At 39.6% G+C, this 21665-nt stretch overlaps 1 protein-coding gene across 1 annotated transcript in view; it reads left to right on the top strand.

The window, feature by feature from the left end:
* Nucleotides 1-2031: 2031 nt before the first annotated feature.
* LOC126236089 (protein archease-like) overlaps nucleotides 2032-21665 on the top strand; it is a 114108-nt gene continuing 94474 nt past the window's right edge. The window contains exons 1-2 of the mRNA XM_049945156.1: nucleotides 2032-2164; nucleotides 13685-13709. Of these exons, the coding sequence (XP_049801113.1) occupies nucleotides 2113-2164; nucleotides 13685-13709 (77 nt within the window). The 5' untranslated portion in view covers nucleotides 2032-2112. The remainder of the gene's footprint in view (nucleotides 2165-13684; nucleotides 13710-21665) is intronic.

A 21665-nucleotide genomic window follows, 5' to 3' on the forward strand; every position in this document is an offset into this window, starting at 1 on the left:
CACAAGTTTGTATTTGAAAAGGGTGTCTCGGTATTTTGACCATTGTTCTTTTTGTTTTTTGCAAGGCTGAAAAGTTTTCTTACATGCTTCCTGCACTCTTCCAGATTGTTGTTCCACCAAGGACATTCCTGTTTGTGCACTTCTTGGTGGTAAGACAGTCTTCTAAATGTGGGGTCGTAATGGCTGACTTCACTGCATTGCCATCCCCCCAGAATCTACTGGATTCCTTATTGAAGTTCTGACTCTAGATAAGCTTGAGTTTATGTCTTTCCTATAGGAATCCCAGTCTGTTTTCCCACGGTTCCTATAGGTTATGGTCTGCTTAACACCATTTTCAACTTCAAACTTAGAATATATGTTGTCACATAAGGGTGGCTCCTTCACCATACTGTGATCTGTTTACTTAGTATTTTAATGAGGGTCAAGAGTAGTTTAAAACCTCTAAAGTCACAAATAAATTTCAGTTTCACCATAGTATTTACTCTCAGTGGCTGAAGCAAGAAATTGTTATCATTGCAATGGGATAAAAAATATTGTAGGTGATGGTGGACGAAGCAATATTGTGTAAGTCGGGTTTCCAAAGCCTGAATTTCTTACACGTGCATCATTCCACTGCTACACTTAAATGAAGATTAGTGTTTCCACACGCCAAACTTGTAAATGTTACTCACGTGTCTTTTGGGGTGATGACAAGTGAAATTATTTGTATCGGAATTGAGCAGATCTTAGCTTAAGTGCCTATAGTGGCGTTGATGAAGAAAAATACTGCATATGGAAATCAGCATCTCATAAAAATCGTTTGGGAACTTCCAATACACTAGGGAGGGAGTTATCTTCCAAGGATTATGTTTCAATCAAAAGTCATTTTCAAATGAGTAAAATCAATTTTGAAATCTTTTTGAGCCATATTTGTGGAACTGTAAGACAAAATATCTGGCAACTGGAGTCCCTGCAATAGTAGTATTGCATTCCGAACAGCAGTATTTCTAAAATTTTATGTTATTAACAATACACTGAAGAATCATCGGAAAGTGAGGTTTTTGTCTCCACAGTTCAGCTTTGTTTTTGTTTATAGAGTTAGGCAAGGTTATGACATATCCTAAGTGCTGTAATTATATGTTTGTTTTACTGGTACAGTACTTAATTTTGTAACCAAAATTTGTGCTACTGTGCAGAACACTCATTACTCAAACATCACTCCAATTCGTACATTGTTATATTTAGGTAGGATTTTAATGATGGTCAAGATTAGTTTTAAATCTCTATTACCATGAATAAGTTTCCATTACACTGTGTTATTTACACTCGATGACTAAAGCAAAAATTTATGATCATTATCAAAAAAACGCATTTACATTACTGGCTGTTCTGCAGTAATACGAACCTCAGCAAGTTCGCTCTTTCAGTTACAATACTTTTTATCAATTTTATCGCTTCAAACTATGGCATGTTACTTTATGAAAGATTAGTAATAATAAGAAGTTGCTGAATGTTAGAATGATATTTATATCACAGCACTGATGAACATTTTGCTACTTGAGAAAAGATTGATTTACATAATTGTAGACTAAGCAGGTTATTTTGGCATGACCCTAGCTTTTATGTGCATAAACAAACGATTCTAGACCTGTGCTGTCGAACGAATGTACTGGTCGCTGCCGAAGCTCGTGGGCGATGCTGGGAGTAGCGCCATCGTGCAAGAAAGTAGAGCACTTTTTAACTTTCGTAACTTACGTGTAAGTTGGCATGACTGTGTACAAATTGAGTTTCTCCAGTCCACATATACGTTGACTTACGGTACTTATCCAAAAGGAGGTGGAGGTATGCACTTTTAAGGAATTCATGCTTGTGCAAACCTGGCTTAAGAAAGTTAAAGCGCCTTTCAGCTTTCGTAACATGCACATGACAATGTGCAAGCAGGCTGCTTCCACATGTTGCTCGTCTTACCCAACAGGTTGTGAAGTTAACGTGCGTGCAAGTAATACATGCCTATGGAAGCTAAGAATGTGATTAGTATCTTTGCGTTGATAAGGTTAAATGAATCTATTATCTGTGTATTTTGAAGTGTCGCTGTCAATGTTGCATGGTTATATGTAACACAATACAAAGGCCATGGAGGAATTTACAGAGGAGGATTTAAAGCTGCCGCCTGTGAAATATGAATGTGAGTGAAGACCATTGTGTCCGAAAATGATCAGTCGTCAGTGGCTGGTGTGTAACAGCATTTCTATTTACACTGACAATGCAGATGCAGTCTGGATTTGGCTGCGTGTTATTGTTTCAATTTTGAAGTGTTACTAATAGGAGGTAAATATAAACATGTTATGACATGTTTTGCGCTGGGAAGAGTGTCATGCACAAGCATCTTTATCATACATCACAGATGTATTTGTATGTCGTCTGTGATGGCAGCGCTTGAAAATCGCCGTAGAGGCATGTCTTGATACAAGAGGCACTTGCCTTAAGAATACGTGCCGTGTTGCGTGAGTACCAGATTGTTGTATTTGTATTGCAATTACTTATTTTATCCAATAAATTGCAGCCAAATAGCTATCTATATACAGTTACTTTGCTTAACATTTTACATTTACATTTTTACATATTCATTTGTCGATTTCGCTCTTTTACTGCACAGTTCTATGTGATATCGTTCACAGGCTTCGTTACACAGTTCACACACACATGTTGTGGTTGGGTTGTGTAAGTTTTGTTTTTGCAGATTAGATGATGAAAGTCGTGAATAGAAAGTCTAGTTACGACATGTCGCTGTTCGAACTTTGGTGCTGTCCATGAGCGGTTCGTCATTGCTTCGGTGCCATATTTTTTCTCGTTTGTCCTCCATGATATTCAGTTGCTTTTTGGAAGCCCTGGTGTGTGGCATCATATATCGAAGCCTGATGTCTTCAATTAGGAACGTCTCTCTCGGTGGCAGGTACACTAGTCTAGATCTTGTTGTCTTTGAGAGACCTAGTGCTCTTTGTAGATAAGTCGATTTTACCCTTTCTAGTGTTTCTAGATTTTTTTCTGTCAGGTGGTCCCATATAACCTGCATCTCATAGGCCAGGATTGGCAAGATATTTGTGTTGAATAATTTCATGGCTGTCTCTAGACTGAGTAGGCGGATGTTTTTGATGTCCTGTATTGCTATTATTGCTTGGGCTGCACGTTCTGTTGTATGTTTTGTGAAGCATTTGGCTGTTGGTTGCAATGTCACTCCTAGGTATTTAAAGTCTGATGAGATTTTTATTTTTTGTCCTCTGATATTGATTTCCGCCTTATTGGGTGTTTTGCCTCCTTTTCTGAAAATTACCATTTCTGTCTTTGTTATGTTTATGTGTAGTTTGTGTTCATTGCACCATTTGTCTATTTTTTCAATGATTCTTTGCAGCTTCTGTATATCTGTTGAACTTACGGCTATGTCGTCAGCGTGTGCATACGCATATACATATACATCTTCTTCACTTTCTCCAATTCGGAGTACTTCTTCAGTGGCAAGAATGTACAGCAAAGGGCTCATTGGGTCACCCTGTAAGACTCCGTTCGATTGCAGAACGGGGTTCGAAAAAGAGAGGTTGTCTGATATTGTGATTAAGTTGTATTCGAGGATTGACTTGATTATTCTTGCCCATACACTATCTTCTCCCATTGTGTTTTCCAGTTTTCGGACTATGAGATCTCTTTCCAGTAGGTCTAAGGCTTTGGTAAAGTCTATGAACACTGTGTAGAACATTTGTTTCTTTTGTAGCGCTTCGTCTATGTTGTTTAGAAGAAGCCTGACTGCCGTAAGTATTGATCTTCCAGATCTGAAACCCATTTGTCGTTCTGGGAGATGACTGTCCGCAGAGGCTTGGATTTTTTGTGTGATTATCTTTGAAGACATCTTGAATTGAGTTTTTTCTAGGGCTATGCCTCTGTACTTCTTTGGGTCCATTGGGTCTCCTCTACCTTTGTAGAGAACTTTTATTGTCGAGTGTCTCCATTGTGTCGGAATTCTTCCAGGTTCCAGACATTTGTTAAATATTTTGGTCCATATGTTTTGGAGGGCCTCTTTTGCATCTTTTATATGTTCATTATATATATTTTTGGGACCTGCTGCTTTCTTGTTCTTCATTCAGTGCTTTTATTACTTCTTTCACATCTTCTTCATTTAGAGGTTCCCATATATTGTCTTTTTCTTTAGTTTGATGTTGTTTCTCTTTCTTTGGGGGTGTTTTGATTCCTCGTTTATTCAGTATCTTACTGAAGTGGTCTTCCCATTCCTTCATGTCTATATTTGGTGTATGAGCCATTTTTCTTGGTCTTGCTGCTATGTATGGGTCTTTCTGTGCTTCATCCACTTCTCTTTTCGCCTGTCTTTCTATGTATTCTTTTTTCTTCTCTTCTATTAGTTTTTTGTAGATTCTCCTCTCTTCTGCGTACATTTTGTATGTTTCCTCGTCGTGCTGGTTTCTTAGTCTGTGGAGCATTCCTAGAACAGTGTTCCTTTTGCTGTAGCATTCAGCATCAAACCATCTTTTTGCTGTCCTTGTTTTTGGGTTTGTTTGTATTACTGAATTTTTTAGGAGGTCTTCTATTTGGTCTGTTGCTTTTTCAAGGTCTCCTTCCTCTATTACAGTTTCTATTTGTGTTAATTGTTCTTGCTGGTTTGTTAATTTTTCTATATCATTTTTTCTTTGTGTGATTTGGTGGGTCTTTCTTGCTGGTGATAACGTGACGATTTATCTTCATTGGAATGTGCTTTCGTATAGAAGTAATGGAGTCATGCCATTTGGTTGAATACTTCCTTCTATTTCTCCTCTTGTTAATGCTATATCAATGGTGCTTTTCCCATTGTGGCATATGTATGTAGGTATCTATCTACCGTTAAGTAGGGTGAAACCATCTTCTTCTAGGGTTTCAATGACTAGTTTTGTTTTATAGTTTTCTGAGTCTGTTCTGCAGTTGAGATCGCCTGCAATAATGGTGGGTTTGCTGTCGCATTGTTTGATGAGTGTGACTATTTCGTCAATTATTTATACAGCATTTGTGTGCAGTTTAAAATAGGCTGCAGTTATATTTATGTTTGCTGCTTCTACTAGCATACTATTTTCTTGTTTTATGATTTTTTTGGTGTTGGTCATCCAGGGTTTCAGTACGTTAGATATTCCTCCCATGGGTTGTCCTCTTTCTCCCTTCTTTGCCATTAGGTGATGATTGTAGAAATCTTTATGTTGCCAGCTGTCTTATCAGGAAGGTTTCTGTTAGAATTGCCAGATCTGAGTTTTGCAGAATGTCTGTTGGTGTTAGGTTAAGAGCACTTTTTACTCCCTCTGTATTCCACAAGACTGCTTTTACTTCTTGCTCTTCTGGTTTTCTTCTTAGTTTAGTTGAGCTCTGCTCCCTCTTACATTGATCGTCTTGGGAAACGAAATCGACGTACTTTTATGTTTTCTGGCCATAATTCTGGTTCTTGTGTGATTTGTAGCTTTTCAAACGGAATGCCTACTTCGAAAGATTTTTTGTCGCCCAATGTGCGCAGTTCTTCACATTCTAGTTGTCCCATTTATTCTTATTACTTATTTTATGTATCTTCATTATCCCCATATTATATGTACGTATGATTCATACTGTGTACGCAGTTTGTCAAAAGAAATATTTTCATTCATGAAATAACCCCCCCCCCCCCCCCCCCAGTGAACCATGGACCTTGCCGTTGGTGGGAAGGCTTGCGTGCCTCAGTGATACAGATAGCCGTACTGTAGGTGCAACCACAGTGGAGGGGTATCTGTTGAGAGGCCACCGGACAAACATGTGGTTCCTGAAGAGGGGCAGCAGCCTTTTCAGTAGACAGTCTGGATGATTGACTGATCTGGCCTTGAACACCAACCAAAACAGCCTTGCTGTGCTGGTACTGCAAATGGCTGAAAACAAGGGGAAACTACAAGCCATAATTTTTCCCTGGGGCATGCAGCTTCACTGTATGGTTAAATGATAATGGCGTCCTCTTGGGTAAAATATTCCGGAGGTAAAATAGTCCCCCATTCGGATCTCCAGGCAGGGACTACACAGGAAGACGTTGTTATCAGGAGAAAGAAAAGTGGCATTCTACGGATCGGAGTGTGGAATGTCAGATCCCTTAATCGGGCAGGTAGGTTAGAAAATTTAAAAAGGGAAATGGATAGGTTAAAGTTAGTTATAGTGGGAATTAGTGAAGTTCGGTGGCAGGAGGAACAAGACTTTTGGTCAGGTGAATACAGGGCTATAAATACAAAATCAGATAGGGGTCATGCAGGAGTAGGTTTAATAATGAATAAAACAATAGGAATGCATGTAAGCTACTGCAAACAACACAGCGAATGCATTGTTGTGGCCAAGATAGACACGAAGCCCATGACTACAACAGCAGTAAAAGTCTATATGCCAACTGGCTCTGCAGATGACGAAGAAATGTATGATGAGATAAAAGAAATTACTCAGATAGTGAAGGGAGACGAAAATTTAGTTGTCATGGGTGACTGAAATTCGATAGTACGAAAAGGAAGAGAAGGAAACGTACTAGCTGAATATGGATTGGGTGTAAGAAATGAAAGAGGAAGCCGCCTGGTAGAATTTTGCACAGAGCATAACTTAATCATAGCTAACACTTGGTTTAAGAATCATGAAAGAAGGTTGTATACATGGAAGAATCTTGGAGATACTAGAAGGTATCAGATAGATTATATAATGGTAAGACAGAGATTTAGGAACCAGGTTTTAAATTGTAAGACATTTCCAGGGCAGATGTGGACACTGACCACAATCTATTGGTTATGAACGGTAGATTAAAACTGAAGAAACTGCAAAAAGGTGGGAATTTAAGGAGATGGGACCTGGATAAACTGACTAAACCAGAGGTTGTACAGAGTTTCAGGCAGAGCATAAGGGAACAATTGACAGGAATGGGGGAAAGAAATACAGTAGAAGACGAATGGGTAGCTTTGAGGGATGAAGTAGTGAAGGCAGCAGAGGATCAAGTAGGTAAAAAGATGAGGGCTAGTAGAAATCCTTGGGTAACACAAGGAATATTGAATTTAATTGATGAAAGGAGAAAATATAAAAACGCAGTAAATGAAGCAGGCAAAAGGGAATACAGACGTCTCAAAAATGAGATCGACAGGAAGTGCAAAATGGCTAAGCAGGGATGGCTAGAGGAGAAATGTAAGGATGTAGAGGCACATATCACTAGGGGTAAGATAGATACCGCCTACAGGAAAATTAGAGAGACCTTTGGAGAAAAGAGATCCACTTTTATGAATATCAAGAGCTCAGATGGAAACCCAGATCTAAGCAAAAAGTGGAAAGAAGAAAGGTGGAAGGAGTATATAGAGGGTCTATACAAGGGCGATGTTCTTGAGGACAATATTATAGAAATGGAAGCGAATGTAGATGAATATGAAATGGGAGATATGATACTGCGTGAAGAGTTTGACAGAGCACTGAAAGACCTAAGTCGAAACAAGGCCCCGGGAGTAGACAACATTCTATTAGAACTACTGACAGCCTTGGGAGAGCCAGTCCTGACAAAGCTCTACCATCTGGTGAGCAAAATGTATGAGACAGGCGAAATACCCTCAGACTTCAAGAAGAATATAGTAATTCTAATCCCAAAGAAAACTGGTGTTGACAGATGTGAAAATTACTGAACTATCAGTTTAATAAGCCATGGCTGCGAAATACTAACACAAATTCTTTGCAGACGAATGGAAAAACTGGTAGAAGCTGACCTCGGGGAAGATCAGTTTGGATTCCATAGAAATGTTGGAACATGCAGAGGCAATACTGACCCTACGACTTATCTTAGAAAATAGATTAAGGAAAGGCAAACCTATGTTTCTAGCGTTTGTAGACTTAGAGAAAGCTTTTGACAATGTTGTCTGGAATACTCTCTTTCAAATTCTGAAGGTGGCAGGGGTAAAATACAGGGAGCGAAAGGCTATTTACAATTTGTACAGAAACCAGATGGCAGTTATAAAGAGTAGAGGGGCATGAAAGGGAAGCATTGGTTGAGAAGGGAGTGAGACAGGATGTAGCCAATCCCCAATGTTATTCAATCTGTACATTGAGCAAGCAGTAAAGGAAACAAAAGAAAAATTTGGAGTTGGAATTAAAATCCATGGGAAGAAATAAAAACCTTGAGGTTCGCCGATGACATTGTAATTCTGTCAGAGGCAGCAAAGGACTTGGAAGAGCAGTTGAACGGAATGGACATTGTCTTGAAAGGAGGATATAAGATGAACATCAACAAAAGCAAAACGAGAATAATGGAATGTAGTCAAATTAAATCGGGTGATGCTGCAGGAATTAGATTAGGAAATGAGACGCTTAAAGTAGTAAATGACTTTGCTATTTGGGGAGCAAAATAACTGATGATGGTCGAAGTAGAGAGGATATAAAATGTAGACTGGCAATGGCAAGGAAAGCGTTTCTGAAGAAGAGAAATTTGTTAACATCGAGTATAGATTTAAGTGTCAGGAAATCTTTTCTGAAAGTATTTGTATGGAGTGTAGCCATGTATTGAAGTGAAACATGGACGTTAAATATACAAGAAGAGAATCGAAGCTTTTGAAATGGTGTGCTACAGAAGAATGGTGAAGATTAGATGGGTGGATCACGTAACTAATGAGGAAGTATTGAACAGAATTGGGGAGAAGAGGAGTTTGTGGCACAACTTGACTGGAAGAAGGGATCGGTTGGTGGGGCATGTTCTGAGGCATCAAGTGATCACCAATTTAGTAATGGAGGGTAAAAATCGTAGAGGGAGACCAAGAGAGGAATACTTTAAACAGATTCAGAAGGGTGTAGGTTGCAGTAGGTACTGGGAGATGAAGAACCTTGCACAGGATAGAGTAGCATGCAGAGCAGTCTCTGGACTGAAGACCACAACAACAACAACAACAACAACAACAACAACAACAACAACGAAAAATAACTTCATGTACACAATCTGACCATAACCTACAGTGATCTTTTAACATTATGACACGATTACAGAATCAGAGTAGGATGAAGAGTTATAGCTGTTACTGTGCGTAGGTCTTTACCACATCAGATGCATTTTCAAAAGAATATAACTTCATCCATTCACCATAAATCATTTTGTACCAGAGGAAGATTGGTGATTGTTGTTAACAAGTTTCGCAAGAGAGGAAATTTCCCAGGCTCTTCTGAGCTGGATGATGCAGAGATTCTACCCTATATGAGTGAGCTTGCTGTATGCTCTATGGCCAACATTTCACCATGTTTCCATTCAACTAATACAGCTAAGAAAGCCAACTTCGATTCTTTGCCATCTCTACAGCACATCTCGTGTAGGTGTAACATTTATGTGGTCAATGAACTGCTGCAGCACACTATTGTCCTGCAGCCAAGTTAAAATGCATGTTCTTCATGATTGAAGATTCCTGGTAAATGGAGTGGAGCTGTGTTGAAATCCTCCATGAAAGAATTAGCAGCTAGTGACAACAGGAAACATATTGGTGTTCTGTCAGTTATGAAATGATTGGCCAGTAAATTTTTCTTCTACTGGTTCTTTCATAAATAGGAAGGAAATTGTGAAGCTGACTCTGGCTTCACCCAGGCTGTTCTTAGCTGCTTTTAGGTTCTTGAAACATTTGAAAATTCTTGACATTTTCACAGTGGCCAATTGTAAGTGTCAGTAATTGACTTACATGCAAGGTTGGTGGATGCATACTGACCTATATGTTGTTTGCAATGCTACATCGCGAAAGTTAAATCTGGTCTTGAATGGGCGTTACATCAGTCCTGGCTTCCAGCCCCCAAGAAAAATTAAATGGAAATGTTGTAACCTGTAAAAGATCTCTGCCTGAGGGTCCTAGTGATTTCGAACGTTGCAGCAGTTATGTTAAGCAGCTTATGTGGAGTATTGCTGAGCTGAAAAAGCATGTCAGAAACTGGAAAAAGTGTTAACACATTGGAGTTTTATAGTCATTGTTCTAAACTGCTGAGAATCTGTTTTAAATTAGATTGTGGGGAAACTGTAACAGAGACACAGGTCATACACTCAGCAGTTCACAGTAGCAGGTATTTGTCAAAGGAAACTCACAGTTGAATGATCCTGAAGTTTACTGTCTGTTTTGAATGGCACTGCAAGTCACACTAAGCAGCAAGTGCAAATGTAATCTGTGTGCACTGGGGGGGTTTACATTTTGTGTGATGTCTTGAAATATAAGCCAAACAATATGGTGTGTTCCTTGAGCATAAAAGTGGAAGCCTTACTAGTGTTGAAAATGTCAGATATTGCCTTGGAGGTAGCTGAAGGTGGATGATAGGGACTGTTGTCAAGAGCTTGTTATTTTATCTAAGGGCTCTGTCACAAGAGACTTCATAAATATCTCTACATCATATTCTTTAAGTAAAACAATGTGGGGTGGTATATGTCTCAAGGCAAATATCTTCAGTGTCATTTCTGATACTTTATGACCTAATTATTCAAATTGTGTGTTTGTTGCAGTTTGTCACTTGCGTATCTGTGGCAGTATCTGGAAAACATGCCACAATAGTTTCCTAGAAGCCTTGGGAACTGAAGTTGTGCCCTCACTGCGAACGATTTGTGTTGAACACCCGAGTGACGAGGTGCAGAGTCTTTACGTTGACAAGAGAATGTGGTATAACATTATTAATAGTCATGCTTTTAATTGTGGAAGAAGGTAGGTGGATCAATGTTTTTTTAATTAAATTGTGGGCAAGGTAAGTGGATCAATGTTTAATAAATATATCAAATATGTTACTCTATTATTAATAAACATTGATCCACCTACCTTCCCTGTAATTTAACTAAAATCATTGACCCTTTTACTCAGTGTGCCTTGACTGTTGGGCGTTCAGTTTGTATCACCCGCAGTGAGGGTGCTACTTTGATACCCAAGGCGTCTTGGCAATTACCCATGACACAATGAGTGTTGATGACTGGGGCATGTGCCAACATAAAATTCCTCTGATCAAGAATGAATATTTTTGGCAAAACTGTTAGGGCACAAAGGTAATTGTACCAAAAGCCTCTTAGATATTCTAATACTTTGTACAGAAGATGAATTTAGGAAGTATGATGCTGGAAAACCTTAAAATGATGTACATACCAACAAAATATCTGTTGTATGTGGTATGCAATTTTCATAGCAACAGCTGAACTGTAATCAATTTTGACAATTCCCAGTGATATTTTGGAATGGAGAGGCATGGCAAAGTTGTTATACATTGTCTTGAATGACTTGTAGGAACGATAGACCTGCTGATTGTATACCATATTCCATTTCAAAGGTTTGTGAAGTTTTCCTCACTTCCTCTGGTTTTAAGCTGATTTCTGTAGTAAGTTTTTAAATTTGGTCTTAGTGGTTTTTTGAAAAATGTATGTCACTCAAAAGTGCTCTTTTCTAGTCATGTTCTTCTGTACTAAAAACTGTAGCAGTAGTAGTAGGTGTACTTTATTGTACATTTCCGTTTCTGTAAATATTCAGATTGCAAAGTGAAACAAAGAGAACAGGAAATAACAAGACGTAGTGAGATGTAAGTGTAACTTCACACATGTACATACACATGTACATACTGAATTCTTTGCAACATTCTGTCATCCCACTCCGTTGGTCAAAAACTAGCAGCAGCCAAAGTAGAGAATTACTGTCCCATGTGTAGGCTGCTATAAACACCACAGCACAAACAGCTGCATTTTGTGTGGTGCCATGACATGGAAGTGTGGTTTGATGAATGATATCATGTTGTGTTCAGTGATAAATTGTGGTTCTGCACTATCAAGGATGACCATAGTCAGTGAGTATGGCAGTGACCTGGGGAGAGGCACAGTAGTGTTACGCCTGGTGTCATGGTATAGGGAGCCATCAGGTGTGATTTCTGGTCATGGATGGTAGTGGTTGAGGGATCTCCCGTGATAAATAACGATACATCATGGACATCCTGCATCTTCATGTCACTTGTTGTGCAACAATATTGTGGGCCATTTTTCAACTGTAGAGTGGTACAGTGATCTTCCACAAATGAGAGCGTGTCTATGAAATGAAATGTTTGGGTGGTGTTGAGGTATTCGCATGACTGGTGTGATCTCTGAAAGAATTACGGGTGGGACTAGATTGGATGTCAACTCAGTCCCAATGCCAGTATCTAGGATATCGAGGCCCAGTTACAACATTTAAAGGAGAGGATACAACAGGTTTCCCAGCCAAATCAGTTCATGCATACAGGTTGGAGGGACTGCCAAATCATTGATAAGTGGGTCATACCTCTTCCGGATGCTTGACTTATTTTGTCAAGCAGTCTGTATTCACAGAGATGACAAAAATCAAGGCTTAATGATAGGCACATATGCAGATAGCAATAGTATCCCATACACAAGGTATAAAAAGAGCAGTGCATTGGTGGAGCTATCATTTGCACACAGGTGATTTATGTGACATGATTATGGCCACACGTCAAGAATTAAGATTTTGAACATGGAATGGTAATTGGTGCTAGACTCTCGAGACATTCCATTTTGGAAATGATTAGGGAATTAAGTATTATGACCAAATTTCAAGCATTATCTCTTACCATAGACAACACAGTGGCGGACAGCCTCCATTTAACAATAGAGAGCAGCGGCATTTGCGTAGAGTTGTCAGTGCTAACAGACAAGCAACACTGCATGGAATAGCTGTGGGAATCAATGTACAATGAATGTAACCATTAGGTCAGTGCGGTGAAATCGGGCATTAATGGTCTATGGCAGCAGGCGACTGATGTGAGTGCTTTTGCAAACAGTATATCATATGCAGTGCCTCTTGTGGTCTCATGACCTGGCCACATGAGTCCCAATTTCTGTTGGTAGGAGCTAATGGTAGGGTTAGTGTATGACACAGACCCCATGAAGCCATAGACCCAAGTTGTCAACAAGGCACTGTGCATGCTGGCGGGGGCTTCTTAATCAAGTGAGTTGTGGTTCACATGGTATGGACCAGATCCTCTGCTCCCACTGAACTGATCATTGACTGGAAATGGTTATGTTTGGTGATTTGGGACCATTTGTAGCCATTTACGTACTTCCTGTTCCCGAACAACAGTGGAATTTTTCTGGATGCCAATGCGTCATGTCACTGGGCCTCAGTTGTTCGCGATGGGTTTGAAGAACATTCTGGACAATTCAAGCAAAAGATTTGGCCACCCAGATCACTCAACGTGAATCCCATTGAAAACTTTATGGGATATAATCGAGAGGTCAGTTCATACAAAAAAATCTTGTGCCTGCAACACTTTTGCAAGTGTGGACAGCCACAGAGGCTCATGGGGTTTCCAATGACTTGTTGAGTCCATGCTACATTGGGTAGTAGCACTAAATCAGGCAAAAGGAAGTCCAAGCAATATTGGGAGGTATCCCATGATTTTTGTCACTTCAGTTTATGTGCCACCACACAGCACCTTTTGAGTGGATCAAGATTTTAGTATTTTGCCTGCAATGTTAGCAACTCCATTGAAGTTTTCATTTTGAAGATAAATAATTTATTTTCTTCTATTCACTGGCTAAAACTGGTTGTTTGTTGTGCTGCTCTTTGCATATGCTGGAGTCCTGTTTTTACCAATATTTTTATCCACCTACTGGTAGATTTTTCAGGCATCTTGTTTTTTGATGCAGCACAAATAATATTTTTCTTTTTTTTTTCAGATTTGGATCACACTGCAGATGTACAGTAAGTACATATTAATTATATGTAAAGTAATTCCATAAGCATGTAGCTAAAGTATAAGTTCTTCTGAAATGCTGAGTCATGGAATGCACCACATTAGGGAATGTCATGTATTCTATTTGGAAAGGAAAAAAGAAAAAGAATCCTAGAGAATGGACCAAAGATGTCATAAGCCCATTATTTTATAAAGGGCATAAACATTAATCAACAACATTGGAAGTATACTCTTCCTATCATAGACTGGAAATAATGGAGTTGTAGAATAAAGACCAGAAGATCTTGTGCAACTACAGTTTGAAGATACGTAATATAACTACGCAACATACGTGGCTGCAACACGATTGGTATTCACAGTAAACGTGAGATTCCAATGCGATGGCTGTAATGACAGAAGCTATATGGCAGCATCTGTGCACCTATCCAGTGACACTCCATTACTGTAACTGAATGCAAGCACTTCCAGTGGCATGTCTGTAGTCACGTGACACCAGACAACAAAATGGCCACTTTGGTCACATGCAGCTTTAGTGTCATTCGACAGGCAATGGATACTGCTGTGTGGCTTGTCACTACAGCTGTTGGATTGTAATTGCACCTTAAGGTTGATTGTCAAGATTGCTAGGAGGGTGGCCGGCCAGAGTGGTCGTGCGGTTCTAGGCGCTACAGTCTGGAACCGCGAGACCGCTACGGTCGCAGGTTCGAATCCTGCCCTGGGCATGGATGTGTGTGATGTCCTTAGGTTAGTTAGGTTCAAGTAGTTCTGAGTTCTAGGGGACTGATGTCCTCAGAAGTTGAATCACATAGTGCTCAGAGCCATTTGAACCATTTTGCTAGGAGGGTGGAATGAATTTTTCCTGCACAATATTTAAAATGTTGATAAACATACAAACATAATTGAAAGCGGAAATGCATTATATATTTTAATATTGAAAATACACCCCTACATGGTGGGTCAGAGAATCCTTGCCAGTGACTCCTGGGAAGCAAGAAAGGAACACAGTGAGAAGGGCAGCTGAGAAAGTGGTAGCAGGGGAGAAGATGAAATGGATGGAGGAGTGGACAAAAATGATGATGAGGGCAGTGAGGGTAGTAGGAAGGCTTGGTTAACAGTAAGAAGAGGTGCATGATGGAAAATGTCAGGATGATCACTAAAGAAGGAAAGTAAGTTAAGGTATTAACTAAAAGTTCATAGTCAGTATTATGTACTCACATTGTCTCTATACACACTCATATCACTTTAATATTATTTGTCATATTAAAATTATTATTTCTAAGGTAACTGTGATGTAAAAAAAAGTAGTGTGTGTCAAGCATTGTCTGATGTAAGAGAGATCAGATCAGATTAAATAACTGAAATAAAACCCAATGGAAATATGAAAGCGGACATGAGCAATCTGGGGATGTAAATCAACAGATATCAAAATGAGCCTAACATGGATAGAAGTAGAGGAGCTATAAAGTGTGTAAAAGCACGGTAGGCAACTGGACTCAATAAAATACATGTGGAAATAGTGAGAGCAGCTGGCATTGTTGGATTGCAGTAGTTTTGTGAGGTCATGAGAACAGTATGGAAGGCAGTAACTGAAGAAAGAAAAAAAAAAAGGGAATCAAAGGTATTTGAGAAGATCTTGGAAAAAAGCATGTGGTAGGTAGTAGACTAACAGAGGAACATTATGGATTTACATCAGGAAGGTCGACAGTGGATCTGATTTTTAGTGTAAGCCAGCTACAAGAGACTATGGATGTGGTAAGTGTGGAAGAAAGCAGGCTCTTGGAAACCCATCAGAAAAAGGTGATTGGAAGGCTGATTATGATGAGAATAAAGGAAACATTTCAGAGAGGTATGTGTTACTTAAAAATCTTAACTATAATCTAGCCATAGGACCCTCTAAAAAAACAAAGTGTGCTCAATAATTGGAAGAAGCACAGGTCGTAGCTGTCTACAAGGAGGCTAGCAGAAGTGATCCACAAAACTTCTGTCCGGTATACTTGACATCTGTTTGTTGTAGAATCTTATAACATATTCTGAACTCAAACATAGTAAGGTACTTCGAACAGAATGACGTGCTCTATGCCAACTAGCATGAATTCGGAAAAATATTGATCATGTGAAACCCAACTGTTTTCTGACGTGACATGGATCAAGCAAGTCAGATACATTTCTGACTTACAAAAAGTGATTGACAGTACCACACCTACACTTAAAGTGTGGTTGTATGGGGTTAAGTGAAATTTGTCACTGGATTGAAGACTTTTTTGGTAGGGAAGACGGAGCATGTTATGTTGGATGGAGAGTGGTTGACAGAGGTAGAAGTAACCACGAATGTGCGCCAAGGAGGTGTGTTGAAATCCCTTCTGTTCATGTTATACACTGAAGTGCCAAAGAAACTGGTACAGGCATGCATATTCAAATACAGAGATATGTAAACAGACAGAATGCGATGCTGCTGTCAGCAGTATCTATGTTAGACAACAAGTGTCTGCTGCAGTTGTTAGATCGGTTACTGCTGCAATGCCAGGTTATCAAGATTTAAGTTAGTTTGAGTGATGGGACAGAGCATCTCTGAGGTAGTGATGAAGTGGGGATTTTCCAGTACGACCATTTCATGAGTATACGAATATCAAGAATATGGTAAAACATCAAATCTCAGACATCAGTGCAGCCAGAAAAAGATCCTACAAGAACGGGACCAACGACGACTGAAGAGAATCATTCAGTGTGATAGAAGTGCAGCTCTTCCACATATTATTGCAGCTTTCAGTGCTGGACCGTCAACAAGTGTCAGTGTGCGAACCATTCAACGAAACATCATTGATATGGGCTTTTGGAGATGAAGGCCCATTCGTGTACCCTTGATGACTGCATGACAAAAGTGTTACATCTTGCCTGGGCCCAGCAACACCGACATTGCACTGTTGATGACTGGAAACATGTTGCCTGGTCGGATAAGTCTCTTTTTCCAATTGTATTGAGTGGATGGAAGTGTATGGGTATGGAGACAACCTCATGAATCCATGGAACCTGCATGTCAGCAGGGGTCTGTTCAAGCTGGTGAAGGCTCTGTAATGGTGTGGGGTGTGTGCAGTTGGAGTGATATGGGACCCCTGATAAGTCGAGATACAACTTTGACACATGACACATTGGACTTGGGCAGTTCCAGCAGGAGAAAGCAACACCCCACATGTCCATTGTGCATTCTGGTGGACGTGGGCAATTCCAGCAGGAGAAAGCAACACCCCACATGTCCAGAATTGCTACAGAGTGGCCCCAGGAACACTCTTCTGAGTTTAAACATTTCCACTGGCCACCAAACTCCCAGACATGAACATTATTAAGAATATCAGGATACCTTGCAACGTGCTGTTCAGAAGAGATCTCCACCCTGTCATGCTCTGTTGTGGAAAGCCCATGTTCAGGATCTTGTTCAGAAACTAAATGCTGCTTTATTTACCATTAGAACAGTATCTGAAATAAGTGACAGTTCAACACGAAAAGTAGTCTACTTCGCATATTTTCATACGCTTGTGTCATATGGTATTATTTTTTTGGGGTAATTCTTCTGATTCAAAAAGGATATTTTTGACTCAAAAACGGGCTGTTCGAGCTATATGTGGTGTAAGTTCGAGAACCTCTTGTCGACCCCTATTCAATAGTCTGTGAATTCTGACACTGCCATCACAGTACATATTTTCTTTAATGTCGTTTGTTGTTAGCAATATTAGCTTATTCCCAAGAGTTAGCAGCTTTCACTCAGTTAATACTAGGCAGAAATCAAATCTGCATGTGGAATGCACTTCCTTGACTCTTGTGCAGAAAGGCGTGCACTATTCTGCTGCATCCATTTTCAATAAGCTACCACAAGAACTCAAAAATCTTAGTAGTAGCCCAAATGCTTTTAAGTCTAAACTGAAGAGTTTCCTCATGGCTCACTCCTTCTATTCTGTCGAGGAGCTCCTGGAAGAGCTGAAAAATTAAGCAAATCCCAGTGTTACATTGTTGAGTTTCTTTATTTAAACTTATGAATTGTCACCTGAATACGTTTCTTATATTTCATTTTATCTGTTTCTACCATCGTGTTATAATTTCGTATATTGACTCGTTCCATGACCAGGGAGACTTCTCCTTAATTTGGTCCCGCGGAATAATAGATAAATATATAAATAAATAAGCATCTTGTCTGATCACCTGCATCCATTCATGTCCATTGTGCATTCTGGCCTACTTGGGCAATTCCAGCAGGAGAAAGCAACACCCCACATGTCCAGAATTGCTACAGAGTAGCCCCAGGAACACTCTTCTGAGTTTAAACACTTCCACTGGCCACCAAACTCCCAGGCATGAACATTATTAAGCATATCAGGATACCTTGCAACATGCTGTTCAGAAGAGATCTCCACCCTGTCATGCTGTTATGGATTAGTGGACAGCCCTACAGAATTCATGGTGACAGTTCCCTTCAGCACTACTTCAGACATTGAGTCAATGCCACATCGTGTTGCAGCACTTCTGCATACTTGGGGGGCCCTACACGATATTAGGCAAGTGTACCAGTTTCTTTGGCCCTTCAGTGTGTATTAATGACGTTGCAGTCACTATTAATAGTGACTGCAAATTGTTTAGGTGGTGCAGTTAGATGTGAAGTACTGGCTGAAAAAAAAAGCTGCACAAGTATTCAGTTGGACTTGAAAATTTTTAAGTGGTGTAAAGATTGGCAAATTGCTTTAAATGTTCAAAGAAATAAAGTTATGCACCTCATAAATGAAAGGACATATCGTATGACTAAAAGACCAATGAGTCACAGGTGGAAATGGTCATCTCGTACAAATACCTGAGTGTAACTATTTGTGGGATATGAAATGGAACACTCACATAGGCTCAGTCATATGTAAAGCAAGTGGTAAGAGTCCAGTTTATTAGTAGAATAATAGGGCAGTGCTATCAATTTATATAGAAGGTTGCATAAAAATCACTCGAGTGGCCCATCCTAGAATATTGTTAGAGTGTGCAGGATCCGTACCAAATACGACTAACAGGGGACATTGTAAATATACGGAGAAAGGCAACACGCATGGTCACAGGTTGTTTGACCTGTGAGAGTGTGTCACAAAGATGCTGAAGAAATTGAACTGGCAGACTGTTGAAGAGAGATGCAGACTGTCCCAAGAAAACTACTTACGAAGTTACAAGAACAGTCTTTAAATGGTAGTTGTAGGAATATACTAACAACCCATACATATTGCACTTGAGCAATCATTATTCCTGTGGAATTGAAAGAAGCCCTAATAACTGGTATAATGGGAAGTACCATGTGCCATTGAGTTCAATGATTCACAGAATAGGGACATAGGTAGAGTAGTAACTTTCACTGTTTATTTCTTGAGAGACTGAAAACTACTCTTGACCTGAAATAAAATCTCATTCACACAACAGCGTTCTTATTGGCACAGCTACTGAATGACAATTCGTTCTGCACAATGGTACAAAGTTTGGAGATGATAATGACGTATAGGAATAGTTATGTATACAAAATCAGTGACCCCTCACACTAAGAATAAAAACAAAACTGTTCTTAATTTCAGATAAAACTTCAGGGTAATGCAAATAGCAGCCAGAAGTTCACAAAAATACTAAGAAAATGTGCTGTTAGGAGTGCAGCAAGTCCATGCAAATGTTATACCAAGCATATTACACTCAAATTACACATGTATTGGCAACATGGTTCATGAAGAAAAGGCAGGTGAGCAAGATTCAGGGTTGCTGCAAGATAAAAGTTCAAAGAAACAGCTAGGAATAACGAAAATGGATATAGTAAGGAATGAGATGGTAAGAGAATGAGATGCCATTGCAAGAGACCATAGAAAAGACAAAATGGTATGAATGTGTTTAAAGAATGGGAATTATTAGGGTATCAAGACAGGCTCATGAAATAACAGGACGCAGGAGACCTAGAGAAAGACAGACAGGGAATTATGTAAGTCTGCAGTCTTTCATATTGGTTGTTATTGATAATAAAAACTTCTGAGTCAATAGGACGAGTCATACCCCACTTCAGACTTCTTCACAGCATGATAGTTAAACCCCTTTGCTGGGATCTTCTTCATGATTCCACCAGTGTCCCTCTACGATTGAACACTATTGAAAGACAGTGTTGCATTAACTTATAAAAGACTACTTTCCCGGGCTTTTTGAGAGGGGTGGTGGTGTTGGGTTAACGTATTCCAGTTGCTATTGGTGGACAGTCATTTATTGGGTAAATATTGAAAGCATATACTGACTTGTGGTATCCAAAATATTTTTATTGTGCCACTTTGGTTGTTTCCTGGTAACAGTTTGTTTCTTGCTTGTTGCGACTTGATATTAACTTACTTGATAGCGGGTAGGCACAAAGAAGCCTGTAGCTGTCATCCGTGTTGAAACTGTACTCATTCATCATTAGTATTACTGCTTAATGGACTTTTATTCTATAAACATTAGTTCCTCTGGCAACAATGGTATGTTTTTAAAAATCGATAACCTGGTTACATTCTTCTTGTGCTCCATTTCTGCTGATTTTAGCTTTTGTCTAAAACATGAATGGACTTTGTGTTCTTTAATGTGTCCTTCCAGATCTACAGAAGACCTGACAATACTCTAGGGCACAGTATTTGCAGGAAACCTACTTACATACAGGTATTTAGATACCCCTTTGCATCACCAGCACCCAGTCCAGAAGTAAGCTGCTCTGAGCACTTGGTTTTTTGCAAGCATACCACATTAGTGACAGTAGGCAGTTGTGATCAAAGCTAAATTTTCTTAGAGAAGCATTAATGGCCAGTTGCTATGATCTTTCCATAAATAGGGTCTTCAGATGACAACAACAACAACAACAACAACCTGTTGCACGTTCTGTAAGATTACTGTTTGTGTCTAGAGTAACTGACAGCATAGGCAGATCCATACGGACGAATGGTTGGAAGACTATGTTCTTCAGTTGACACTAGATGAGACTGTTATCTTGTGTCGACTGAAGAACATAGTCTTTCAACCATTGTTCCTAATGCATCTGCCTATGCTGTCAGCATAGACCTAGCCTACAGCAGATGTGCTTCATGGTCTCTACTCTTTGGGGTTATATGAAGTTATATGAAATGGTGTAAAGGTGTCATTGTTGTCTGGTGAACTCATATCAGTTTCCATTTCTCCAGTATTTTCTTGCAGTTCAGGTGTGGAGACGCTTTAGACAGCTTAGGAAACCAGCCCTGGTTTGAAACATGCGGCCAGACACAGCCATGGCCTTCACCCTCTGTCTGCATTGAGGGTAGAGGGCATGGCTGGGTCTGGCACAGTCTGCACCTCTCGACATTTCCCATTTTCCAGTTTTTACATTCCTGCTCAAAATATAAAACAGGAGCTGAAGTAGTTGTGTGCCAGTGAGTACGATCCTCTGATACGGTGTGCCAGTTACTCATGTCAGTGACTGCTCCTTAAGTTCTTATTGAACTGATCCTTCCAGCACTTTAGATGAGTACCATGAGGCCTTCTACTTGTGCTCGCTTCACTATACAAAATTTGATGAGAAGGTATGTTATTTCTCATCTGACCAATCACATTGGCTTCTATACTGTAAATCTTTGCTTTCTCAAGAACAGTTGCGTGATATGAAATCGTCCCATTTTGTGTTCATAATGTATCTCAGCTTCTGTTGGTTGAAGTGTTGTTTCTTAACATCACGGCAATGTAGCGTTCAGGTTTCACAATGGTAGAGCAGGGTAAGGACAAAAAGTGCTTGATACACCGTTAATTTGGTGCATAGTATCATACACCATTCATTTAGTGCATAATATCGGAACTTTATTAAGGAGCACCCTAATGTGTGAGACATCTAAAAGTAACATGAGCAGTACATTTTCTGTTCTCTGCATCCATTTCCAACAAGAAATTAGTTGGTAATATAGTTACTAGATAAAGAAAGTGATCTA

The sequence above is a fragment of the Schistocerca nitens genome, chromosome 2 (genome assembly GCF_023898315.1).
Source record: "Schistocerca nitens isolate TAMUIC-IGC-003100 chromosome 2, iqSchNite1.1, whole genome shotgun sequence".
Lineage (NCBI taxonomy): Eukaryota > Metazoa > Arthropoda > Insecta > Orthoptera > Acrididae > Schistocerca > Schistocerca nitens.